Source organism: Vulpes vulpes, chromosome 15 (genome assembly GCF_048418805.1).
Source record: "Vulpes vulpes isolate BD-2025 chromosome 15, VulVul3, whole genome shotgun sequence".
In the NCBI taxonomy this organism is placed as follows: domain Eukaryota; kingdom Metazoa; phylum Chordata; class Mammalia; order Carnivora; family Canidae; genus Vulpes; species Vulpes vulpes.
In genome coordinates this window covers 63,842,120-63,866,838 of record NC_132794.1, presented here as the reverse complement: position 1 = coordinate 63,866,838, position 24,719 = coordinate 63,842,120, and the positions used below count along the sequence as shown (strand labels likewise).

At 43.1% G+C, this 24,719-nt stretch overlaps 1 protein-coding gene across 1 annotated transcript; it reads right to left on the bottom strand.

Moving 5' to 3' along the window:
* Positions 1-2,997: 2,997 nt before the first annotated feature.
* On the bottom strand, positions 2,998-24,681 carry CCNB2 (cyclin B2). The gene is made up of 9 exons (XM_072740908.1): positions 24,546-24,681; positions 21,483-21,611; positions 21,268-21,378; positions 12,116-12,286; positions 11,646-11,804; positions 9,948-10,184; positions 9,499-9,639; positions 4,339-4,449; positions 2,998-3,277 (listed from the first exon to the last, which is right to left on the bottom strand). The coding sequence occupies exons 1-9, from the start codon at positions 24,567-24,569 to the stop codon at positions 3,167-3,169; spliced, it is 1,194 nt and encodes a 397-aa protein (XP_072597009.1). The 5' UTR covers positions 24,570-24,681; the 3' UTR covers positions 2,998-3,166.
* Positions 24,682-24,719: the final 38 nt, after the last annotated feature.

Below are 24,719 nucleotides of genomic sequence, written 5' to 3'. Positions count from 1 at the left end.
TTGTATGCCTGAAACTACTGAGGCATTGTGTGCCAGCTACACTCAGAACAAAAATTATTGGCTTTACCTAATTTTCCTAATGTTACGCATTAAAAAAAAAAACTCCCTGAGGGAAAAAATCAGTCTCGGCTGCTTTTAATTTAATGACTGGCCTTTAATCTGACGTGTAACTGGGACCCCTCAGGCTCTAGGTGACAGCACAGACACTGAGTCTAACATCCACAAAGGCAACAAGAACAGCCCCAGTCCTGCCCCCATGTGCCCCACCTACTGCCAGGCAGGAAGTCTGCTTCTCCCTCTCCCTCCCCAAACTTGTTCTCTCTCAGATCTGAAAAAAAAAAAAAGAATGCAATGAACATTCCTTGCAAAGTCCACACACCATGTCCACTCATATTCTAGTGGCCAGAACTTACTCACGTGGCCTCACTGCCAGGGAAGTTGGGAGTCTCTTCCTGGGAGAATTAGCCTCAGTGCAGAGAGCAGCTTGCCAGGGCACCAGGGAGAGGTCTTCCCCTTCAGGCATGTCTCCTTCCAAGCAGCGATGTCCACAAGAACAAGAGCAAGACAACCCGGCCACCACGTAATCCTGTAACCGATGATCTCCACTGGCTTGTGTGCCACAGAGCGAGGCTTACAGAAAATCCCAATTTTTTCTCTTCTGGACTCCTCCAGACTCCGCAGACCTCCTGAGTGGAGCTGGGCAGACTAAGGGCCCCTGCCTCTACTTGCTGCTTTTACCATGGTCTCAGGAATGCAGTACGCACAGGACGCATCTTCAGTGGAGAACCTAATGATGTTCCTGGTACCCTTCACTTTTATGGTCAGAGAGCGGAAGCCATTCTGCAACATCTGCTTGCTCCCTTTCCTGCCTCGTGTTGGGTCTCTCCCGAGGCCTAGCTGGCCTTCACAGCTGCTCCTGAACTTAGGAGTTTCACTCTCATCAGTTACTTCACACCTTTCCGTCCTCCAGTCCTGTACCTGCCCCCTCTGACAGGCATGGCCTAGGCTAAAACCACTTTGCAATGAAAGGCTCAGTACAGTTCACTACCTTGCCCAAGGTCACATAGCTTGTAAGTAGAGGAACCATCATTTGACCCTTGATCTGACCCCGAGGCCCATGCTTTTCATTTTTGTCTTCAATCCAGCTATTATCAAGGAGTTTGATAGGCTAATGTCAACCTTTCAACTTCCAATTCTTTTTCTCAAAAAGCAAGAATCAAAAATTTTTTTAAAAAGGAAGAAAACCTCACAAATAGGACTCAATAGCTTTAAATTTGCAAACTCCTTTGATGGGCAAGCATGGTGTCTAACATATCTTTGAATGCCCAGAGTCCGTCTCTTCCCAAGATCCTTCAACTAATAGCCACTAACACTGGGGCATATCCAGACACTGCTCAGGGCTGGCCATATCTTACCCAGTACTCCAGCACTATGAGGGAGATGCTCTTAGCCCCATTTTACAGAAACAGCTCCACACAGCTGTCAAGTTGACTCAAACCCATGGAATCCAGCTTCAGGATGTGTGCTCTTCAAACTGTGGTTACATCATCTCATTTTCGAATTTGGTGTTTTTATGATATTATGATTCCTACTTTTACAGCTTCTCTCACATTTATAACACTTTAGTTTTGGGTGCCTGCCGTGGCACATAAGGAAGTATCTTAAAGGTCTTTTTTTTTATGACATCCTGGAAGTATGAATGTCCTGAGTCAGGGTATTTAATTTTTAACTAAGCAAAATATGCAATAAGCTATAAAATATTCCCACAAAACCCATCCCCTTCTTGATGAGAAGTTGGAGCACACGCATCCCTGGGAAATAACTTTGCTTTTCAGAGCCAGGAAAGCTCCCTGCGTGGTCTCACTTCATTACTATTCACATGTGTGACCCAAGTCAGTGTAAGGGTGCCATGGGAACAAGCCTCACTCAACAAGGGATACTTAGAAAACCTTACACCAGGACTTCAATATATACAGACTCCTGGTTCCTCTAAGTGCTCAGCACCTAAAGACTTGCATAGGTGGCCCAGACCTGCCTAGGGAGAGAGGTGGGGAGCGAGCCCTCACTGGAGCCACCCAGGCTCTCCTCCCGGGGCAGTCACAAGCCACAGGTGAGTCACAGAACCAGCACCTGCAGACCTCACTGTCACACAGAAGGCAGCTTTTATCACACTCTCCCTTGGGGGAAGGCGGAGTTAGAGTTTACTGCAAAGCTTCAGAGCCTTTATGAATCTTAATGTGAGTTTGCAATGTTTCCCAAATGTATTTGACTAGCTGCTCCTTTCTCTCAAAAAGCAATTAACATGTATTGAACTAATACTTTGGGAAGTTGTTGCCATAAGGCACTCATTTATGACTGAGAATGCATTCCCCCTTAAAGAATAATGGGGTTTTTTTTTTAAGATTTTATTTATTTATTCATGAGAGAGTCTGAGAGAGAGAGAGAGAGAGAGATAGAGAGAGAGGCAGAGACACAGGCAGAGGGAGAAGCAGGCTCCATGCAGGGAGCCTGACATGGGACTTGATCCCAGGACTCCAGGATCACACCCTGGGCTGAAGGCGGCGCTAAACCTCTGAGCCACCCGGGCTGCCGGAGAAGGTCAAATGTGATTGACTGCCTGCCAAAAAAATAAATAAACAGTAACCTATGACATTAGCTTAAATAGGAAAATGCATTCCAACCTTCAACTCTAACAAGGTGTTGCAGGCCATTTTCGTTATCCAATGTTGGCCTTTAGGATGACGTTCCTGGTCCCCACTGTGCCTTTGAGACAGAGACACATTATGAGGGTTCCTCCTTGCAATTCAGGTTGCCCTCACTCCAGTGAGCCAGGTGTTCCTGTATAGGATAAGATAGTTGAGTAGGTTCTAGAAAGACAATTGTCATGGTTATCCTCCCATTTTCAATTCATGCTATTCATAATATCTCAAAAAAAGAAGTTAGACTAAGCTTCTGCTGACTTTTTTCAGTATAAAACACAAATAAATACACACAGGATACCTTAAGAAAAATTAATAGCTTTATTTTTCCTCAATATACACTTAGAAAATAGGTCTAAGAAAAGGTTTCATGAAATAGACCAGAGGACTATATACAAAGTGAAGAGTTCCAAATCAGTAAGACAAAGTGCACGGACGAAGCATTCTCCCCCCAGGGCCACGGCAGCCTACGACCGTCCCATCAGAGGCGAGGCAAGCTCTTGGATGGCTTTTGAGTTCAGCTGAGGAATTGTGCTGATCTTCAGGAGTTTGCTGCTTGCATACTTATTCTTGATGGCCTGCAGAAGTCATCTGTGATTAGGTCACACATCGGGACCCCCACCTTATACCTCGTTCCTAGTCTAACTCCCAAGTACGTAAGGGCCAGACCCACAATCTCCAATTGAAGATGCCGCATCACTGAAGCCAGCAAATAGTTTGAGGTCATAATGTGTGGCACCTGACAATTTCCTTCTGTGCCCAGCAACAGATAGAGCCCAGCTGGTAGCACAGATGGTGGAGGCATAAACGATGTCAAGGTCCAAGGAGGAGGCTTTCTCCCCTATGTGGCCAGAGGGGTGGGAGGTGGGAGCCGTGTTTGTCATACCTAAGTACCATCAGGACATAACAGGTCTGCCAGGACGGGAGCAGTAACTGGCAATAAAAGCAAGTGGCAACCAGTGCTCAGCAGATCCCAGACAACACCCTCAGGCCTGAAAACACGTTCCACTTCCACGGTGTGCTGAGCTATGCAGAAAGCTCACGCAAGGAAGTGAATCAGGTTGTGAGGACACTTGGCACAGATGCTGGCTCTTTGTCACCAGATCCCTAGTGATTTTCTGTCACACAAGCACAGGACGGCACCCAATCTGCTCTGACTCCACAGATACCAGCCTCCCGGGAAGCTCTCTGAATGGGTTTCTTGCCCCTCCTCCTCCTCCATCATGCTTGCAATTCAGGTGCCTTCTGGTCATTGTCCCAAAAGGTCCCGGACAGGGATCCTGAATACCCCCAGCCTTCCACAGGGCCCTTTGTGATGTTCCAGATGTCATGGTGAGCACCTCCCCTGACTCCTGAGTGCTGTCCCCAGGATGCAGGGATGAGCATGGCTAAACGCACCGAATGCCTGGCTGCCTGCCTACACTGGGCCTGGACACAGCCTAGCTACCATGTTTTAAAGAAAGTCTGCTTTTGGGGTATATCAATATGCTCCATCCCCTGCTGTACTGAAAAAGAGTGTGCTAAAACAGATTCTCACATATGCCAGTATTACATGAAAACACAAACACATACATACACATACCCTCATTCACAAAACCCATAATCTAATGCTTTCCACAGTTTAGGAAGGAGTACTTACGATGAATTTCGTTAAGTTTTCATTAACTTTCACTACATTTTTGGCCATGTGCTGCATGACTTCCAATAGTTCATTCTCTGTGTATCCAGTATAATACTGCTGCTTTAAGTTCTGGAACACAACGCAAAGAGTAGGGGCAAGATAAAGGCTTCACTTCTTTAGAAAAGCACGGTTTATACATGCTGACATCACTTATCACTTACATAAAAGCTGTAAAACTATATTCTTACCTTTTGAAAATTCAGTAACAGCCCTAAACAGTATCATGCTGCCAGCAAAGCAGCCAGTAAATGCCAGATGACTTTGGCTCTGAGCAAGACTAAAGGAAGACGATGTACAGCTTCAGCTAAATCAAGTGTCAAAGGTCCTGTATCATTTTTTAAAGAAGGTTGCACAGGTATGTAGGCTCCTCCAAGTAACAAAACTTTCATGCTAATCTCTATCACCACACTGAAAAGGGATGGAAAGTAGGAAAGAGTAAAAACAAAACCCAACAAAGGAATGCCTGCTTCACAGGAATGGCAGAGACCTGGGACTAGCAGTTCTCACGTGTTACCCACCCCTCATCAAAGCCCTACTGGGCAGTGGCTGGTGGGGAGCTCAAGAGTCCAGATATCCATACTGTCAGTTAGGGAAAGAGGTTCAGAACTAAGAAATATGGGCCACAAGTGGCAGTCGAATCTATGAAATTCAGAAGAACTAAGATTACCTGGAATTCTTGTTTGGCCCTGTGTACATAAGCACTGGAGAACAGAGAAGCCTCTACCCCCAGCCTTGTGACCTAGGCTCCCAGAGAACAAAAATCAAGCAACAGGATAGTTCCTGATTGATAATAAGACCTATCACCTATGTGTAAAGTGTGTAAGTGTATACAGCCTGACTTTATTTCAGTTCTGTGATAAAATTCTAAAGGCTAAAGTACATCTGTGTCATATGCACAATGTAATTGGGAAAATAAATCACAATTTAATTTTAATCTTAAATAGTTTAAAGAAAAAGAATGAAGCAAGAATAGGGGCGCCTGAATGGTTCATTCAGTTAAGCCTCTGCCTTTGGCTCAGGTCATGACCCCAGGGTCCAGGGATCCAGCTCCACGTTGGGTTCCCTGCTTAGTGAAGAGTCTGCTTCTGCTTTTCCCTCTACTCCTCTCTCTCGCTCACTCTCTCTAATAAATAAAATCTTAAAAAGAAGAAGAAGAAGAAGAAGAAGAAGAAGAAGTAGTAGTAGTAGTAGTAGTAGTAGTAGTAGTATGAGTAATTCTCAAATAACACAACTACTGGTCTTTTGAAATCAATTCCCAGAAAACAGGGAGACCTATAGTTAATAGGTTTAGAGCCCAAGGAAGGCAGGTCTAAGAGTAAAGTAATTGAGCTAAAATGAGTCACTGTTATCAGGACCATGTATCATTCATGTACCAGCAGCTTTGTTTTTAATTTCAAAAAATTTCAAATGCACAGAAAAACTGAAATATTATAATGAACGTCTGTATATCCTTTGTGTAGATTCATTTATATTTAACACTTTGCCACTTTCTCATGGTGTCTGCAACTAAGTTTCAAATGGTTCAGCAAATATTGTGTATGTATGTATTCACGTACAATTTTTGAACCATTTGAAGAGGAGTTGCAGACACCATGACACATCACTTCTAAATGTTTCAGAAACATCCCCAAGAAGTATTTTCCGGGGATCCCTGAGTGGCTCAGTGGTTTAGCGCCTGCCTTCAGCCCAGGGCGTGATCCTGGAGTCCTGGGATAGAGTCCCACATCGGGCTCCCTGTATGGGGCCTGCTTCTCCCTCTGCCTGTGTCTCTGCCTCTTTCTCTCTGTGCGTCTGTCATGAATAAATAAATAAAATCTTCAAAAAAAAAAAAAAAAAAGAAAGAAAGAAGTATTTTCCTATCTAGCCACAAATCATTATCACAGAAAAAAAATCAACATTTCCACACTATCATCTAGTACATAGTCCATACTCCAATTTCTCCCATAGTTCCAAAAATATCTTCTACAGATTTTCCTTTCTGAATCCAGGCCAACCAAGGTACATGCAGTGTATCTGAATTTTTTTTTTTTTAATTTAAAAAAATGACTCCTATTTTCTTGGCTTTACATGACAACTTGTTTGAAGGATCCAGGCCAGTTACTTTTAGAATGTCCCACATTTTGGGGTACCTGAGTAGCTCAGTCAGTTGAGCGGCTGCCTTTGGCTTAAGTTGTGATCTCAGGGTCCTAGAATCGAGCCCCATGTCAGGCTCCCTTCTTAGGGGGGTAGTCTGCTTCTCCCTTTCCATTTGCCCCTCTCCCCTCCTCATGCTCACTCTTCATCTCTCTCTCTCTAATCAATCAATCAAACAATCTTAAAAAAAAAAAAAAGTGTCCCACATTTTAAATCTCAGTGTTTCCTGACAATTGGATTCATGTCAAACATTTTGGGTATGAATTTCACATAGGCGATCATGTATACATCCTACTGCACCAGAAGACCGGTCAAATCAAGAGGTCCTACCACCGGTGATGCCAAGCTTGATTACCAGGTTAAGGTGGTAAGTGCCAGACCGCTCTATCACAGAGGCATGGTTTTTCTTCAGAATTACTATAGATCTGTGGGGTGGATATTTTGAGACCATGTGAATCTTGTTCTCCAAAACTATTTCACCTTATGATATAAGCATCAGTTGATTCTTGCTTGAATTGGTTATTGCATTAGGAGTTACAATTCAATTTTTTATTTTATTTATTTATTTGAAAGGGAGGGCAGCTCAGGTGGTTCAGCGATTTAGCCTTCAGCCCAGGGTGTGATCCTGGAGACACAGGATCGAGTCCCACGTCAGGCTCCCTGCATGGAGCCTGCTTCTCCCTCCCATGGATGTGTCTCTGACTCTCTCTCTTTCTCACTCTGTGTGTGTATGTGTGGGGGGGGTGTCTCTCATGAATAAATAATAAAATGTTTAAAAAAAAATAAAGGGGAGAGAGAGCAAGTAGGGGAAAGGGAGAAGCAGATGCCCCATGGAGCAGAGAGCCCGATATGGGGCTCAATCCCGGGACCCTGAGATCAAGACTAGACCTTAATCGACTGAGCCACCCAGGCACCCCTACAATTTGATTTCTAACTCTACCATTCTTTCTGCCTTAATTAGCTGTTATTCTACTGATTTAAGAAAAAAGAAAAGGCCCCCTCTTCCATTCTTTCTTTTTTAACATTATAAACACATGGATTTTTAAAAATGCGTTACAATCTATTACTGTCCCTGTTCTTTTTAAAGTTCAGATTTAGGAGCACCTGCGTGACTCACTGGTTGAGCATCTCCCTTCAGCTCAGGTTGTGATCGCGGGGTCCCAGGATTGAGTCCCACACCAGGCTCCCTGTGGGGAGTCTGCTTCTTCGTCTACTTATGTCTCTCCCTCTCTCTGTGAATCTTTCATGAATAAATAAAATCTTAAAAAATAAAATTAAATTTAAAAAGAAAAAACCTCAGATTTAGTAAGAGCTCTTTCAAGCCAGTTCCTAATGTCCTTTTATTTTTTTCCTAATGTCCTTTTGATGTGCCCCATTGATCTTTGAGAATTTGCTTGGTATCTATTACAAACTGATCTAGGCAAAAAACAAGAAAACAAAACAAAACCCACACACAAAAAAACTGACCTAGGCTCACCTTGTGCTTCCTCTGCCACAGGCCTGATATTAGTGTTTCTCCAGGGAGGCCTAGTTCCTAGTGGGTTATGGCATTTAGTATCCAAGATGTGGGAACTACATATGTTCATTGCTACGTGCCTATCATTGTTTCCAGTCCCTGTCATTACTAGTTTACTCATATTTCCAAAACAGATTTAATGTTACAGCAGGGTTTTCCTTTAGTTTTCAATTGTTAATAATATATTATCTCTCTTCCTATGGTGAAAATTTTAGTCTTTGGTAACCTGAATGTTTGCTTTATTCTGTAATATTCATAAAAAGTTTCACAATTATAACAGATTACTATTAACAATATATCTCCTAAGTAAACTTTAAACATGTTGCATTTTTTAGTTCTTTGATTTGCCTAACCACATACCACTAAGGATGCACAGTTAGAATATTGCCTTTAAAAGTTATGTGAATTAATTCTTCCCTGTGTTCTGGTACCAATTTGATAGTGACATTGTTGTTTCTGCTTAATTCCATTTAGAGTTTTGCATCAACACTCATATTGTTCAAAACCCAAAAAAGTTACATTATATTGTACACAATTAATAAAAAGTTACAACCAGAAGTCCTGTTCTCATCATCAGCCTACTACACTGTTGCCTCTTAATCCCACAGGTATGATTTTCATTAGTTTCTGGTCTACGTGTAGTTTTTGAAAAATTAGAAAATACATAAGCACACACTCTCTTATTCCCCTTCTATCTTATATAAAATGTCAAATGTATACACTTGTGTAGAGGAACAGCTCTGCCACGGTGCCCTGGCAATCTTGCGTGTATCCACATAGGGCCACCCAGGCAAAGGCCTGAACCACAGCTTACTTATATTGTCTTGGCAAAATGTTTTGTGATCCTCCTGGAACAGCAGAGGATGGAGGCGTGGGAGGAGCTGCTCCCATTCCCTTCCGGATCTCCCCGCCAAGAGGCTATTACAAAACTGTTTCTTAACACCTGGCTTCTGATGAGGCTTCCATCCTGTCGCTCTTGGGGTACATCTACAGACTATAAGACTGCTTAGTGGCAGTCTAGAATCTGCTCAACCACAGAAGGGTATCCCAGGACTCACACTGCAGTCATCTGGTCCCTTTTTTGGTGTGTGAGATAAGGACCCAGATTGCTGGCAGCTTTGGCTACTTATATGAATCTAAAAGTGGCTCCTTTTATCTTTACTGGTGAAATCAGTCAGGCCTTGGGCTTGCTTTGTCTTATATGCTTGACAACTTGTTTGTTTCACTTAACCAAAGATCCCAGAAATGTTAGCGCACAAGTCGTTGGTGGCCTTCCTCAGTCTTCACAACTCTAAGCACACTTGGTGCCATGGCATGGTTACTCAGTCTCCATCTGAAGCATTCCAAGCAGCCTTCTTTTAGGCCTCTGGGTTTTAACAACTGCTTCAAGGATAGTGTTGTGAAAATGCTAAGGCCTTTCATATCAAGAGGGCGGGAAATATAACCTAATTTCTTAACCCAACACTTACCCATTTTCCTTGGCCCAGAATCCTTTGGGACAGGCAGGAAGCAGCCGCTGCCACCTTTGAAGGGTGATAATGCACCATGTCATAGTCGATGAGAGTCAGCTCCATGAGATATTTGGCTAAAGTATGCTGTTCCACATCAACCTACAAAAGAACAGCGAAGGACAATGAGAAGCATGGCTACTATGACCCTCTTGCAAAATCCTGGGTGAAGGCCTAGGAGTTCAAATCCACTCAACTCACCAGTCCTGCTCAGCAACTGCCCTAATTCCACAGTGTGTTACTAACACAGAGCATGAGGTCTTTTCTCTTAAGAACTGAGAGATATGCATTAGGACTTATTGAAAAGATGTTTCCTATAAATGCCTAAGTTGTCTTTTAATTGGATCAATGTTTCTAGGATAAGACAACAAGCAGCAAAATAAAGTCTGGTATGGACTGGAGGCACTTACCTCCCCAGCTTTTGATGCCCGTCTTAAGAAATGCAGTGGCAAAGGTCGACCCAGCTCAAATTTCAGTTCTTTCAAAATCAGTGTTTCCATTTCTCGGATCTGGGAACTGGTATAAGCATTGTCTGTGATGTAAACGAAGTCTTCAATATTTGGAGAAAACATCTCCTCATACTTGGAAGCCAAGAGCAGAGCTGTAATCCCAACCAGCTGAAGCTTCTTACGAGAAACCAGCTGAACCTAATTGAAGATGAACGTGTCAAAAGTCCTATCTAACAAGAGGACTGGGCCTCTGGGGCTCTGGAAAATGAGAGGGGACCACATCCCAGAGAAGCACACATCGTCTCTGCTTGCATCCCTCTTACAAGCACAGGTAACCTATACGTTAATAGCAAGTACCATCGGGCACTTGGCTGGCTCAGTCGGTGGAGTGTGTGACTTGATCTCGGGGTTGTGGGTTCGAGCCCTACATTGGGTATATAGATTATGCCTGAGAACCAATCTCCTGGTCTGTGCTCCAGCCCTGTCATCCCGGCTTGAGTCTGGGTGAAGCCCCACCTGGCATTCAACATGTCTGCATCAAGATGAGGCCAAGCCCCAAAGCAGGATAAAATAATGGATACCTAGGGATGAGGAAGGGGATCTCTCAAACACTTTCTTAATCCTTACCAAAAGTGCACTCATTATTCAGCCTAAAGAACATTGGAAGAAGATTCAGAGTCGGGGAAAATCACAGTTCATGGTATAAGTGTTTCCCTTAATTTTTTTTTTTTAAGGGGACTTTGCTTTCCTTGCTTCAACTCTTATTGAACATCTACCTAAAATTAACTACTCTCCTACCCAATGAGGAATGTATAATGTAAACCACTGAATCTATGCTTTCATAGGATTTTGCAGTATCTCAGAGTCATTATTATAATAAACACAATTATTACTGTGAATTTATACCTGAACTGTATCCTAAATGTTGACTTTAATAAATCCTTATCTGCAGGGCTACTGGCTGGTGGATAGCACACTAGTGTGCTTAATGTCTGGCATTTCTTCTAACTGATCAGTGGTTTTTTGTTTTGTTTTGTTTTGTTTTGTTTTTGATCAGTGTTTTGTGTCTGCATTTGATAACTATTTCGATGATCACTTCCACCTCTCAGCTTAATTTCGGACATTCCTCTACTTCAGAACTTCCGTTGTCAGTACACTCCCCACACATATCCTTCTTAAATAATTCTGCGTCCTCTCTTTTCCCCAGTGATTCATGTCACAGTTGCCTGGAAACTGCAATATTCTCTAGCTAAAATCCTCATTTTTCAGATGAGGAAACTTAACACCAAGGAGTACCAAACTATAAGCTACAGGGAAATCCCGTAAGCAGGCCTGAGAAACCAGTGCCCGCAGGCACCACAGGCTTCCGGTTGACTTTCAGACCTCTTGCTGCTATGTTTCCTTTGAAGAATGACTGGCCATGCAGCGTTGACCTCCCGCCCCAGCACTCCATGGAAGGCTGACCTAGCAGAAATGCCTAGCACTGGTCAGCGTCACCAGAGGTTGGACACACCTGGCTCCTTCCTCTTCTAGCACCTCAAGTTCCTCGGTTTCTCACAAAGTGGCTTTTGATCTTTTCTTCCAGGTTATCACCCTCTGGTGTTGCATAAATGCAATTACAGTGAGCCACTGGTACAATGTCCCCAAAGCCACACTTACCTGTAAAAATCGGTCCATGACGGCGATGCACATGTACAGAGTCTCCTGCAGCAGCCTAAACTTGGAGTGGACTTGCACCAGCCAGTCCACCAGGATGGCGCGCATGCGTCCGTTTATCTCTCTTCCATCTAAGAAGTGTGGATTTATGGACTGCAGAACCTGTTGGTGGAATTAAAAGTTTAAAAAGCTGACCTCAGGGCAGCCGGGGTGGCTCAGCGGTTTGGTGCCGCCTTCAGCCCAGGGCAAGATCCTGGAGTCCCGGGATCAAGTCCCACGTCGGGCTCCCTGCATGCAGTCTGCTTCTCCCTCTGCCTGTGTCTCTGCCTCTCTCTCTCTCTCTCATGAATTCTCTCTCTCATGAATAAATAAAATCTTAAAAAAAAAAAAAAAAAAAGAAGACCTCATTCCTTCCCAGCTGTGTGGTAGATTCCACATTGGTTGCACAGTCAAAGCACAAAAGGCGCGCTCACCTCAAGCTGCCGTAGATACTGGTAGATATCCTTAACATAGTCACTGCAGAGCTGAGGGTTTTCCCAGTCCTCGTGATCAATGTCCTCAATTTTGCAGAGCAAGGCATCAGAGAAAGCTTGGCAGAGGTTCTCTTCCTTCATGGAGATCTCCTCCAGGGCCGGCGGAGGACCCTACATGAACGAATTAAAGGGCACATACCACTACGTCGGCAGGAGCCTGAACCGTTAATCATGGCCACATATGCACAGAGTCAACAGGTTTAAGAGTATCATATGCATTTTTAAAATATGTGAAAGCCAAAACAATAAATTTCACAGTAAGACATGAGGAATTCAAGATGTAGTAGATGAAGTTTTTAGAGATATACTCCTCTGTATACAATCCTCAGATTTTACTCCAAAAGAAAACCGGAAGTCCTCAAGGTGGCCTGAGGGCCTGCATGATCTAGCTTGGCCCTCTTCCTTTACTCACCTGTCTCCTATTTCTCTCCCCTAGGTTTGCCTCACGGCAGCCTCCCTGACTGCAAGAGTGCTCCCTCTTCCAACAATGCTCGCATTTTTGTCCCTGCACCCTCATGGGCAATTCTCTCACCATCTTCAAGTTTTGTTTAAATGTTACCTTCTCAATTAGGTCTATCCTGACCCTTATTTCAAATTACCATCTGCCACCTATTTCCCCACTTCACACATGTCATTTCTCTGTGTTTTTCCCCATAGAACGTATAACCTTCTAACATATTACAGAGTTTACTGTGTATGACGTGTATTATTTTCTATCTCTGCTAGACTGTCAGCTCTATAGAGCTTATAGAGATAGAAGAGGTAGGAAATGATATTTATAAATAAATACATTTACGGGACGCCTGGGTGGCTCAGCAGTTGAGCGGCTGCCTTCGGCCCAAGGCGTGATCCCAGAGTCCTGGGATTGAGTCCCACATCGGGCTCCCTGCATGGAGCCTGCTTCTCCCTCTGCCTGTGTGTCTCTGCCTCTCTCTCTCTGTCCCTCATGAATAAAATATTTTAAAATAAATAATAAATAAATTTACCAATACCTTTATAAATAAATAATACATTTATTTAAACTGATTTTGTCCCCTTCAGCCTCTGAAATACCTATATCATCCCTCACACACAGTAGGCACTCAGTAAATACTTGAGTCAAAGAAACTTAGACACCTGGGTGCAGAAACTCTTAGAGCTGATAGTTCACTTCAGCTGGAGCCTCTTCTCGGAGTATGCAGATTTCCTCTCACAAACTAATTTATTCTAAACTGAGAAACTGGCAATTTAAAAGCAGGAAAGCACATTCTGGCCTATGAATAAAATAGAAGGAAGCAGAGACCAAGGAAGTACACACCCAGTATTTTCTTATGCTGACTGGGTGACTATAAAAAAAAAAAATCACACAAATTAAAAATGTATAAAGTAAGTTAAAACAAGTGTTTAATAATGAAGTATAAATAACCCATTACTTTTTAAAAGAATAAGAGGTACTTCTCAAAGTAAAACCTAACAAGACTGCAAGGCTATAAAGACTATGGATTAAAGAAATAAAATACAGAAAGAGAAGGCTGTATAATAAACAACAATTTTAATTAACATTAAAGCTCTGTGATGATAGTTTCCAGGCTTAGAGAAGGATGAAACAGCAGCAGCAAAATATGTATAGTAGTTCAAACCAACCCTTCCCTCCTACATCAGAGTTCTCCAACTGAGGGAGGGCCAGCGGAGCAAGAGTCATGCAGGTATACATGCCATTTATTCAACAACTTCAGAACCTCAACGAACTCAGATGAATATGAGCTACTTAGGGCACCAGGGAAAAACCTAAAGGTTACATTTTCTCTCAAGGAAAATGAGTAGGCAAAAGGTATGCACGTACAAAGTCCCAGAGGAAGCCAAGAGATAAAGGCCATTCTGGGAAGCGTAGGTGATTTGGGATGGCAGGCGCTAGTGCATGATGTGTGAGAAGATGGGCTGGAAAGGTGAGTGAAAACCCAAGTGAGGAGTTTAGATTTTACCCGAAGGGAAGTGAACCCACTAAAGGAAATGAGCAAGAGTGGCAAGAATCAGAGGCACCTGGCTGGCTCAGCTGGTAGAGCAAGCAACTCTTGATCTCGGGGTTGTGGGTTTGAGCCCCATGTTGGGTATAGAAATCACTTAGAATCTTTTTTTAAAAAAAAGAGTGACTAGAGTCAGATGTGTATTTTAATGAGCACATACAGCTAGGTTAAGTTCAAGGATAAGTTTGTTTCAAGGATAAGCATCATCACTGTCCCCCGGAAGTACAGTCAGTACTGGGTAGCCTGGTTTAAAGAGGCAGAGGTTACGGTCGTGTGCCATGTGTGCTGCCTTAGTAGCTTGAAATGTTTACCCGTGTCTATTCTGAAGTATACCTGAGTTTAGCCATATCCCAAAGCCAGCAGGAAAAGACATGGATAATTGCTCTGGCCCTTAATTTAGAATTATTTTTTAAAGATTTTATTTATTTATTTGAGACAGAAAGAGAGCAAGAGTGAGAGCAGGAGTGGTGATGGAGGGGGGTTTGGGGATGGGGGAGGGAGAGGGATAAACATACTCCCTGAGGAGCAGGGAGCCTGGTAAGGGGCTTGATCCCAGGACCCTGAGATCATGACCTGAGCCCAAGGCAGATGCTTAACCGAATGACCCAGCCAGGCGCCCCTAATTTAGAATTTCTTAAAAGCATTCCTTTCGGGCTCCAAAATAATTTAATTATTATAAAATCCTTCCTAAGACCCCACTGTCTGTGCAGGTAGTAGCCTAAGCCCTATGGGACAATTATGCAATCCTCTGTCCAGTGCCTGCTGCATGCAAGGCTAAAAGCTTCATCAGCTAGTTAACCATCACAAACTTTTGAATGACAAAAGTGATCTGAGAATAAAAACCTTCAAGTTAGATTAATGAATGAGTTCTGTCGGTTGTCAGAGACAACTGAAAAGTCGTATCAGAAATAACAAAGATGTGAGTTTTTGCTGAACTTGAGAGCTCTTGTTTGGTCAGGAGCAGGGTGGAGTCTCTGAGCATAGGCTACTGAAATTCTCCTACTACTAAGTTCGGTTTGTTGATAGAATATACTACTATTAATATGCAAACATGTAAGCATTTGTGCAAGTTTTTCGCAACCAGAGTTCCTTTTTTTACTAAGCTTATAATGATGTCAATTAAGTGCAACAAGAAAAGACTCCCAGAAAAACTGTTGCTTCCAATTAGATAGCTCATGATTTGTAGCAATAAATGCGTACTTGTACATACAGAGGCACATACACAATTGTAGAAAGGCAAAATCATTCACTGGGAATAGCTTTAGGGAACACTGTGAAATGGAATTTGGAAGGTAGAAAGAGTAGTAAAAATAAAATGACTTTCTATTCTAGGTACTTGAGGGTGTTTGTTTTTTTTTTTTAAGATTTTATTTATTTACTCATGAGAGGCACAGAGAGAGAGGCAGAGACACAGACAGAGGGAGAAGCAGGCTCCCCATGGGGAGCCCAGTGCAGGACTCATCCCAGGACCTGAGCCAAAGGCAGATACTCAGTGGCAGGCACACCCCAACATGTATTTCTGGGTATTTTGCTTTGTTATGACTGTTTCTTGGGTGATTAAAAATAAAAGGCACTCTTTTAAAAAAAAAAAAATATGTGACGAGGTGCGCTTATTTCCCCTTTATATGTAGTTTTTGTATTAGGGATGGTTAGCCATAAAACATTCTCCTAGTTGAATAATGACTACTGTTGAGGCACTTTTAGGCAACACGCTTGAGCAGTGAAACTTGATCAAAGGAAAGGGGCCCACAGTGACTACCCAGCTGAATGCAAACAGGCACATTAAGCAAACCACCTCGAAATAGGCACAGGCCCTAAATGACCAATTACATCCATGCATAGTTTTGAAGATTACCCAAAATGGGAAGATTCCATACATTCCCATACTCCTTCATTCCACCCTATGAACTGTGTCCCCTCACCACAATCTTCTGGCAGACAGTCTCTCCTTTGCTGTCCTGCCCACTGCTCCCTAGTGGTGTATCAAAGACCTTCTCTCTTGTTCTGCTGTGGGTGAATTCTTTTACCACTCACATTGCTGGCCTCCACCCAATTGGGACACCACACGTTTGGTGGGCCCCCATTTAATCAGAGCGCCCCCACAACTATCACTGAATTTAGTGCTTAGATTAAATCTGTAAATCTAAAACTTCATCTGAATTTCTAGCTCTGACTCCCCAGCACCTCTCCTAAGTCTACATCCATCTCTGCTACAGCCTATTATAATGCATATGATGACATTTCTCCATTTGACTGGGGGCTCCTTGAGGAAAGAGTTGGTAGTTCATTCACCTGATTTCTCCAGTGCCCAGGAAACAAGGGGACTAGTAAAAAAACCCTTCTCTTTCTTTTCCCACAAAAACTCAGTGTTTGCCAAAACCAAACTGGTCAGCAAAAAATAACAAAAACACTGTTTTCTCCAAAAATTGCAGGATAATCTGCTTCTGCAAACATCTGTGAATGGCTGAAACCATTTCAAGTTCTCAGCCAGAGCCCTTTGTGATTCAGTTGCTACATACGGTACAAAGAATAAGACTTGCCCCTAGTTTTGCAGAGTATAGTAAGTGGATTTGGCTGGGAACATCTGCTTTCATGAGCACAGGGCTTATAAATTTTCCAGGGCTCACTGCTGCTAGAACCCTGTGCTCAACTGGCATTTCTACATCTCCAGGGACCAGCTATAAAAGAGCAGCAATGACTGCAGATAGAGCAGATGACAAAGTAAAAGCCATATGGCTGAGCAGAGCCAGGCAAGCAGAGGGTCTCATCTGCCAGGATGAGGAGCTCTCCCTAAACTGTGGATCTCTTCTGTCCTGCATTTCTCAGAGAAAAGAATATTTATTTTTTGTTTTTTTAAAGATTTTATTTATTTATTCATAAGAGACACAGAGAGAGAAAGAGAGAGAGAGGCAGAGACACAGGCAGAGGGAGAAGTAGGCTCCATGCAGGAAACCCAGCACAGGACTCAATCCTGAGACTCCAGGACCACGCCCTGGGCCGAAGGCAGGCGCCAAACCGCTGAGCCAGCCAGGGATCCCCCAGAAAAGCATATTTGAATTGGAAGTAATTATTGTTCATTAATCCCTGATGTCTTCTAAAATGAGCAGCACAGTTCAGCCATGGAAGTGATATTTATATGAACGGAGTTACAGGTCCATAACTCTTTATCTCAAACACTGTGGCCTCAATTTTATCAGGAAGCCAAAGCAAAGAGTCACCAAGGAAATGCAGAGTTAATTCAGAAACAGTGGAGTTGCAGAAGTCACAGGAGGAAATCTCTCCTTTGTTTTGTTCATAACATTTTTGGTTCTTTTTTGTTTTGGCGGTTTTTTTTTCTTCTAATATGTCTTTTTCCCTTCCTCTCTGATTGGAAGGGTAATCTATACTTAGAGTGAAAAATCCGAAAATTTTAAAGAAGAAAATGAAAATGAATCTTATGCCCAACATAATACTCAAAAATAACTACCATCAAATTTTGCATATAAACGCACACTTTTAGGGACACCTGGGTGGCTCGGTCAGTTAAGCATCCGACTCTTGATTTTGGCTCAGGTTGTGAGACCTCAGGATCAAGGAATCAAGCTCTGCACTGGGCATGGAGTCTGCTTAAGATTCTCCCTCTCTCTCTCTCTGCCCTCCCTCCTCCATCCCCTGCCTCCTCCCACCCCACATACACACAATCTCTCTCAGAAAAATTAATAAACAAATAATCTTTAAAAAAAGAAAACAAAAGGAAATTTGGGGTTGTACTGCATCTATAGTGTTATAATCTGATTTTTCCAATAATGTAACATGCATTTTGACATCTTTCTACTAAAGCATGATATTAATAGTCAATGTATTTCATTAAATGGATTTAAGCTGCTCTGATAATTCCACTACTGGGCATTTACTCAAAGAAGATGAAAATACTAATTTGAGAAGATATATGCACCCCTATGTTTACTGCAACATCATTTACAATGGCCAAGATATGGAAGCAACCCAAGCATCCATCCACAGATGATAGATGTGGTGTGTGCGTGTGTATATAATGGAATATTACTTAGCCTCTAAAAAAAGAATGAAATCTTGCCATTTGCAACAACATGGATGGATCTAGCGGGTCTAATGCTAAACAAAATAAGCCAGACAAAGACAAACACCATACAATTTCACTCATAAGCAGATTTTATGAAACAAACAATTAAAAAAAAAAGAGAGGGGCACCTGGCTGGCTCAGTCAGAAAAGCATGTGACTCTTGACCTCAGGGTTGTGAGTTCAAGCCCTATGTTGGGTGTAGAGATTACATACCTAAACAAACAAACTTAAAAAAAAAAAAAGAAGAAGAAGAAGAAGAGGAGACACCCCCCACCCCCCACCCCCAAAAAATCAGGCTCTTAAATATAGAGAACAAACCAGTGGTTGCCATAGGGGAGTTGGGTAGAGGGAATGCTGAATTCGGTTAAGGGGATTAAGGGTATCCTTATCATGGTGAGCAGTGATTGATGGACAGGATTGCTGTACTATGTGGAACACATGAAACATAACACTGTATGTTAATTATACTTGAATTTAAATAGATAGCTTTAACCAATTTTCTAATATTTCTCTATTATATAAGAGATATTCATTGCAGCACTATTTAAAAATCCCTGGTGTGCCTCTAATAATATTCTCAGGATAAATTCTAAAACCAGATTTGCTGGGTATGGAGAATAACCTTTTGAAATACACTGCCAAATCACTTTCCGGACATGTAGCAGGAACCACAGTCACCGGTATCAAATGTTGCATAAGGGTCAAGAGGTCAGAGCTGTGCTTCTCTGTCTGCCTGTGTCTCTCCCTCTCATGAATAAATAATAAAATCTTAAAAAAACAAACACACATACAAGAGGTCAGAGCTGAAAAGCTGCTTTGGGTTTGGCATTCAGGATACCACTAGAAACCTCCAAGGAAAGGCTCGTGAAAGGAAGGTCAATCTTCAGGATTGTGAGCTTTAGCTTTAGTTCTTCGTTGGACGCACTCTGTCCTGGCTTTAGAACAGCAACATGCGTGCAACCATCACCTGTAAGTAGAAGGCTCCCAAGTCTGCCCTCTCCTTCAGATGTTGTTGGCGTATTTCTGACTGCCATTCCCCGTGGATGTTTGTTACCTCAACAAATCTAAAGCCAAGTGAGATGCTGTCCCCAGAACCACCTCCCTTTCCTGACTTTCCCATTTCTTTACCTTACTGAATAAATGGTTTCTTAAATATACAAGTGCTTAAGGGTCTTCTTCTTCCTCTGCAAATAACACAGCCCAATAATTCCTTGTAATACAGGAGGCTGTCCCTGGAAGGAGTTGGTACACCCCAACACATTCCATGTTGTTTCTAGCACCTTTATAGATAGGGGTATATGGATGAGTGCTTAGGGGGGATCCAGGCTAGTTCAAGACCCTCATCAGCTCCTGCTTGGACAACTGCAATACCTCCTAATTTATGGCCCTCCCATGGCCAGCCTACACAGCTTTCATCATTTCCCACCTTCTCAAACTTTCTACAGGCTCCTCATTGCCTAATGGGATAAAATCCGAATTCCAAAGCCTTCAAATCCAACTGTGACCTTCTCAACTTCTATGTTCTGCTTATTCACACAAACCTTCTGATCCAGCTTAGGTGTTCTGACTCCTTCTCCAGAGGACAAGATTATAAGCTTATTTCTGGGGCATCCCTGGGTGGCTCAGCGGTTTAGCTCCTGCCTTGGGCCCAGGATGTGATCCTGGACACCCGGGATCAAGTTCCACATTAGGCTCCCTGCGTGGAGCCTGCTTCTCCCTCTGCCTGTGTCTCTGCCTTTCTCTCTCTCTCTCTCTCTCTCTCTGTGTGTAGTCTCTCATGAATAAGTAAATAAAATCTTAAAAAAAAATTAAAAAAAAAGCTTATTTCTGCTTTGGTGCCTTGATTCCTATTGTGCTTTGTTCCACCAAAAAAGTGCTCTTTCCTGTCAGCATCATCTCTAACCTTAAAAATCCTACTCATTCCATGAAGTTTCCCCCAACCACTCCATCCCTTAGTGTTCTCTCCTCCCATAGAAGCATGTTCTGAAGGATGGTGCTTCCATCTACTCCAGACATTTGATGCTCAATCATCCATTGCCCAGGGGCATCTGGCATCATTCCCCAGAACTACTAATTTCAGGTACATAGGCCCCTTCTGGATAGTCTCCTCAAGGCAAGAAATCTCTTCAGCAGCCTTAACACTACTGGGTGTGTATAGTAAGTGTTCAATATATATATTTCTTGAATATGTCCAATGTGCTATTTTGAAAATTTTCAAACTATGTTATGGATATTATTAATGTACATTATATATATTAAATAAATGTACATACATACACACACACATACACACACAGAGAAAGAGCTGGAAAGATCAAGGTAGTTATTATTATATTCTCAGCACAATAGTGCCTGTCCTATAATTACAGGCCAATAGGTCCATTAGCATTCTAATTCCAGTTGAGCTAACCAGTCACAGACCCACAATTTATCAACACAGAATTTTGGCATTACCTTACCTATACTACATGAACTGTGAGATTCCCCAGCCTTCATTGGCAAGTTCATTCTTATAATGGATCATAAAACCTACCAAATTTCACTCTGAGAACACTAAATTTATTTGAGTACCAAGGTGATTAACTTTGTTATTCAAAGTTAAAACATTATAGTAATGTGCCATCATTAAAAGGATGCATATGTTCAATTTGTACACTGCTGTTTTCAAAGTAGAGCTCTAGTTATGAATGTTCTACAAAAGTTGAGGTGATTGGGCACCTGGGTGGTTCATTCAGTTAAATGGATGCTTTTAGCTCAGGTCATGAGCTATCAGGTCCTGGGATCCCATGCAATCAGGTCCTGGGATCGAGCCCTGTGCTGCGTCCCCTGTTCAACAGGGAGTTTGCCTCTCTCTCTCCCTCTGCCCCTCCCCCTGTTCACAATCTCTCTCTCAAATAAATTAATAAAATCTTAAAAAAAAAAAAAAAGTTGCAGCAATGATAAAGGCACCCCTGCAGTCTAGCCAAAAACAAGCTACTTGGTACGTTTGTAAATACAAAGCATCCTACCTTTGGAGCCAACATTTCCATCTGTACTGGTTTCACAGAAGCAGTAGGTTTCAGTTGTTTGTTGACATTTGTTTTGGTGAGTTGAACAGGTATTTTGGTGTTCTGAGCTTTCTACAAGGAAAAGAAATGTAAATAGGGCAAGATAGCCAGTGTTGCTCTTCAGAGCTATACACAATCAGCCTAGTGTGCACATGTACGGTCCTCATGGCTGTTACCTTAGCTACTTGTGTGGCTCTGGTTGTAACTCTATTTCCAATTTCTTCTAAAACTGCCCGTCTGATTGTCACATGACTCTTAGCTTTAGAATTAACTCCAGTGTCAACATTCTCCAAATCAGTGGACACCTAAAAAAAACAGAGAGTTAATGACGAATTGAGACAACATACACTACTCTGCTAATGTCTGATACCCAAATGTAGAATTTGGGAAGGTGAATATGCAGTGACCTATTTGTGAGAGGGAAAAGATACATTTTTTACAAAGTTTAAAAATGCTATTTGTGATTGATCATGTCACTTGAAATTAGGCAAATCACTTATCTACTTTATCTGTAAAATAAATAATCCCATCCTTTAGAGTGGCTCAGTCAGTTAAGAATCCTACTCAGCCCAGGTGGCGCAGCGGTTTAGCGCTGCCTGCAGCCCAGGGCGTGATCCTGGAGACCCTGGATGGAGTCCCATGTCCGGCTCTCTGCATGGAGCCTGCTTCTCCCTCTGCCTGTGTCTCTGCCTCTCTCCCTCTCTCTCTCTCTCATGAATAGATAAAAATCTTAAAAAAAAGAATCCTACTCATGATTTCACCTCATGTCCTGCTCTTTTGGGTTGTGAGATCCAGCCAGACCTCCCCACCCCACTCTGTGCTGGGTAGATTCTGCTGCTTAAGATTCTCTCTCCCTCTGCCTCTCCTCTACCTTACATGCAAGCTCTCACTAACAGCAAAACTTTTCTTTAGAGAGATTAATAACAAGTACAATTAATACACTATTTAAATGCTAATCCTATAGTAGGTCCAGATGTTTAAAACCTAAACTAGCTTTGATTCTTATGCCATTCTACAAAGAAGAAGCGCTCCTAGAGACAGGATATTTAGAGATAATGCCTTTTAAAATGAGGTTGCCATTGCATGGATTCTCTTTTAAGTAGATGTTTAGGGCACTGAGGTTGTGTGTAAAATCATATTTTTATTTGTTATAATATTGAGCTGTTATCGTTTTCACAGGTAAAATAGTTTTACTCTCAAATTCAGAAAGTTGAAATGATATGAAATAAAAAAATTATAAGTTGTCCTTAACATACTTTAGACAGAATATGCTTAGAAACAAAGCCTGCTAGAAAAAAAAATTCATATAAAAAAGTTTATTATAGCGGTGATAAACATGAGGAAAAAAACTGCACGTCCTATCCCTGAGAACTGTGGGTCCTAATCCTAAAAAAAAAAACTCCCAGTGGGGTGTGAGTGGATCTACAGGGATAGACAGAATGGACCTACCAGGGTAGGCCGAGGGGCAGGGGAAAATTCAAGCCTTCCCTGAACAGAAAGAATTTCACAATGAAAGAACTTTATGGGACGGATGAGACAAAAATTACTTGTCAGTTCAACCTAGATCCACAAAAGGATAGGAATTAAATACTGAATGTGTACAACGTATTAGGATTCTCAAAAGCACACTGTTGAGGTTTTTTTTCCAGCAGTAACTGCCAATTTTAGAAAGTGTTTGGGGCAGCCCGGGTGGCCCAGCGGTTTAGCACCGCCTTCCGCCCAGGGGGTGATCCTGGAGCCCACGTTGGGCTCCCTGCATGGAGCCTGCTTCTCCCTCTGCCTGTGTCTCTGCCCCTCTCTGTGTGTCTCTCATGAATAAATAAATAACATTTAAAAAATAAAAAGTGTTTGAAATTTTAATGCTTATGGGTTGAAGCCTGGTAATCTTAGTTTAAAGCCATCTGGAGAGGAAAACTGGCAGCTTTTAAACTAGCCTTACAGGGATCCCTGGGTGGCGCAGCGGTTTGGCGCCTGCCTTTGGCCCAGGGCGCGATCTTGGAGACCCAGGATCGAATCCCACATCGGGCTCCCGGTGCATGGAGCCTGCTTCTCCCTCTGCCTATGTCTCTGCCTCTCTCTCTCTCTCTCTCTCTCTCTGTGACTATCATAAATAAAAATTTTAAAAAAAAGAAACTTTAAAATAAATAAATAAATAAAAATAAACTAGCCTTACAGCCAGGAGGATGGAACTCAGGTGTGTCAGGGCCCTCTATTTTTTTCAGCAAAGGAAAAGTAGACTTAGATACAAATCAAGCCCACAGGAAAAAAACAAAAACATTCAAAACACCATTAACACTTGGGAGTTTTTGCAAAACTGAAACAAACTACAGAACATGGAAGACTCCTAACTCTGGGAAACGAACTAGGGGTGGTGGAAGGGGAGGAGGGCGGGGGGGTGGGGGGGGTGGGGGTGACTGGGTGGCGCTCACTGAGGGGGTCACTTGACCGTCACTTGAGGGGATGAGCACTGGGTGTTATTCTGTATGTTGGCAAATTGAACACCAATTAAAAAAAAATCTATTATTTAAAAAAAAGAAGAAACAAACTAATCTGGACCCTTCTTTATCTCTGCCCTACTGTCCCCAATTATATGCAAAATATCAACTATATGCAAAATATCAATTACATGCAAATCAATTATATGCAAAAAAAGAAGAAACAAACTAATCTGGTCCCTTCTTTATCTCTGCCCTACTGTCCCCAATTATATGCAAAATCTCTATTACCCTTGATTAAAGAAATTATTTTTTTTTAAAGTGACAAACGCGTATGTTAGTGAACTTAGCCTGGAAGACTTCGTGGGCAGAAATAAATGGGAAACGTGTGTAAGGCGAAATGTGAAAAATCCGAAAAGCAGCCACGCCTGTTGCCCAATCAGAACCGTTCACTCCTTCAGAGTCTCTTCCAGGCCCCCCCGCCCCCGCGCCATCCCCTAGCTGGCCGGGAGTCCCACAGAGCCCTCTAGCAACAAAGAGCGCTCGGGGACCGCTCGCGGGGCCCCAGTGCAGCGCCGCTGAAGCTCACTTGACAGGTGCCACCTCCCAGGGGCTTCCCACACCGTCCTCACCCCCCGCCCCGCGCTGGGAGCGGCCGGAGGACGCGGGGCCCCGGCGCGGACGCCGCAGGGAGGCGGGCAGAAGCCGAGAGCCGGGCCCGTTGGGACCAAGAGGCCCCGCGCAGAAGGGAGGAGGAGGCTGGAGGCGCGGCCCGAGCCCCGCGCCCCGGCCGGGCGCACTCACCGTCGGGCGTCGGAGCAGCGCCATGGGCGAAGCAAGGGGCAGGCAGGAAGGCCAGGCCGGCCCGGGAGGACACCAGCTGCCGCGCCGCCGCCGGCCCGCACTCCTGCCCGCACCGCCGGGGACCTTCGCGAGGTCGCCGAGTGACGGGATTCAAATGCCGCGCCGCTCGCGCCC

Coding starts and splice junctions, on each gene's coding strand:
- CCNB2 (XM_072740908.1), bottom strand. CDS start 24,569: ATGGCGCTGCTCCGACGCCCGACG. Junction 11,805..12,115: donor AGTATCTACGGCAGCTTGAG/GTGAGCGCGCCT, acceptor TTCCACCAACAG/GTTCTGCAGTCCATAAATCC. Junction 3,278..4,338: donor AAAACTTAACGAAATTCATC/GTAAGTACTCCT, acceptor TGACTTCTGCAG/GCCATCAAGAATAAGTATGC.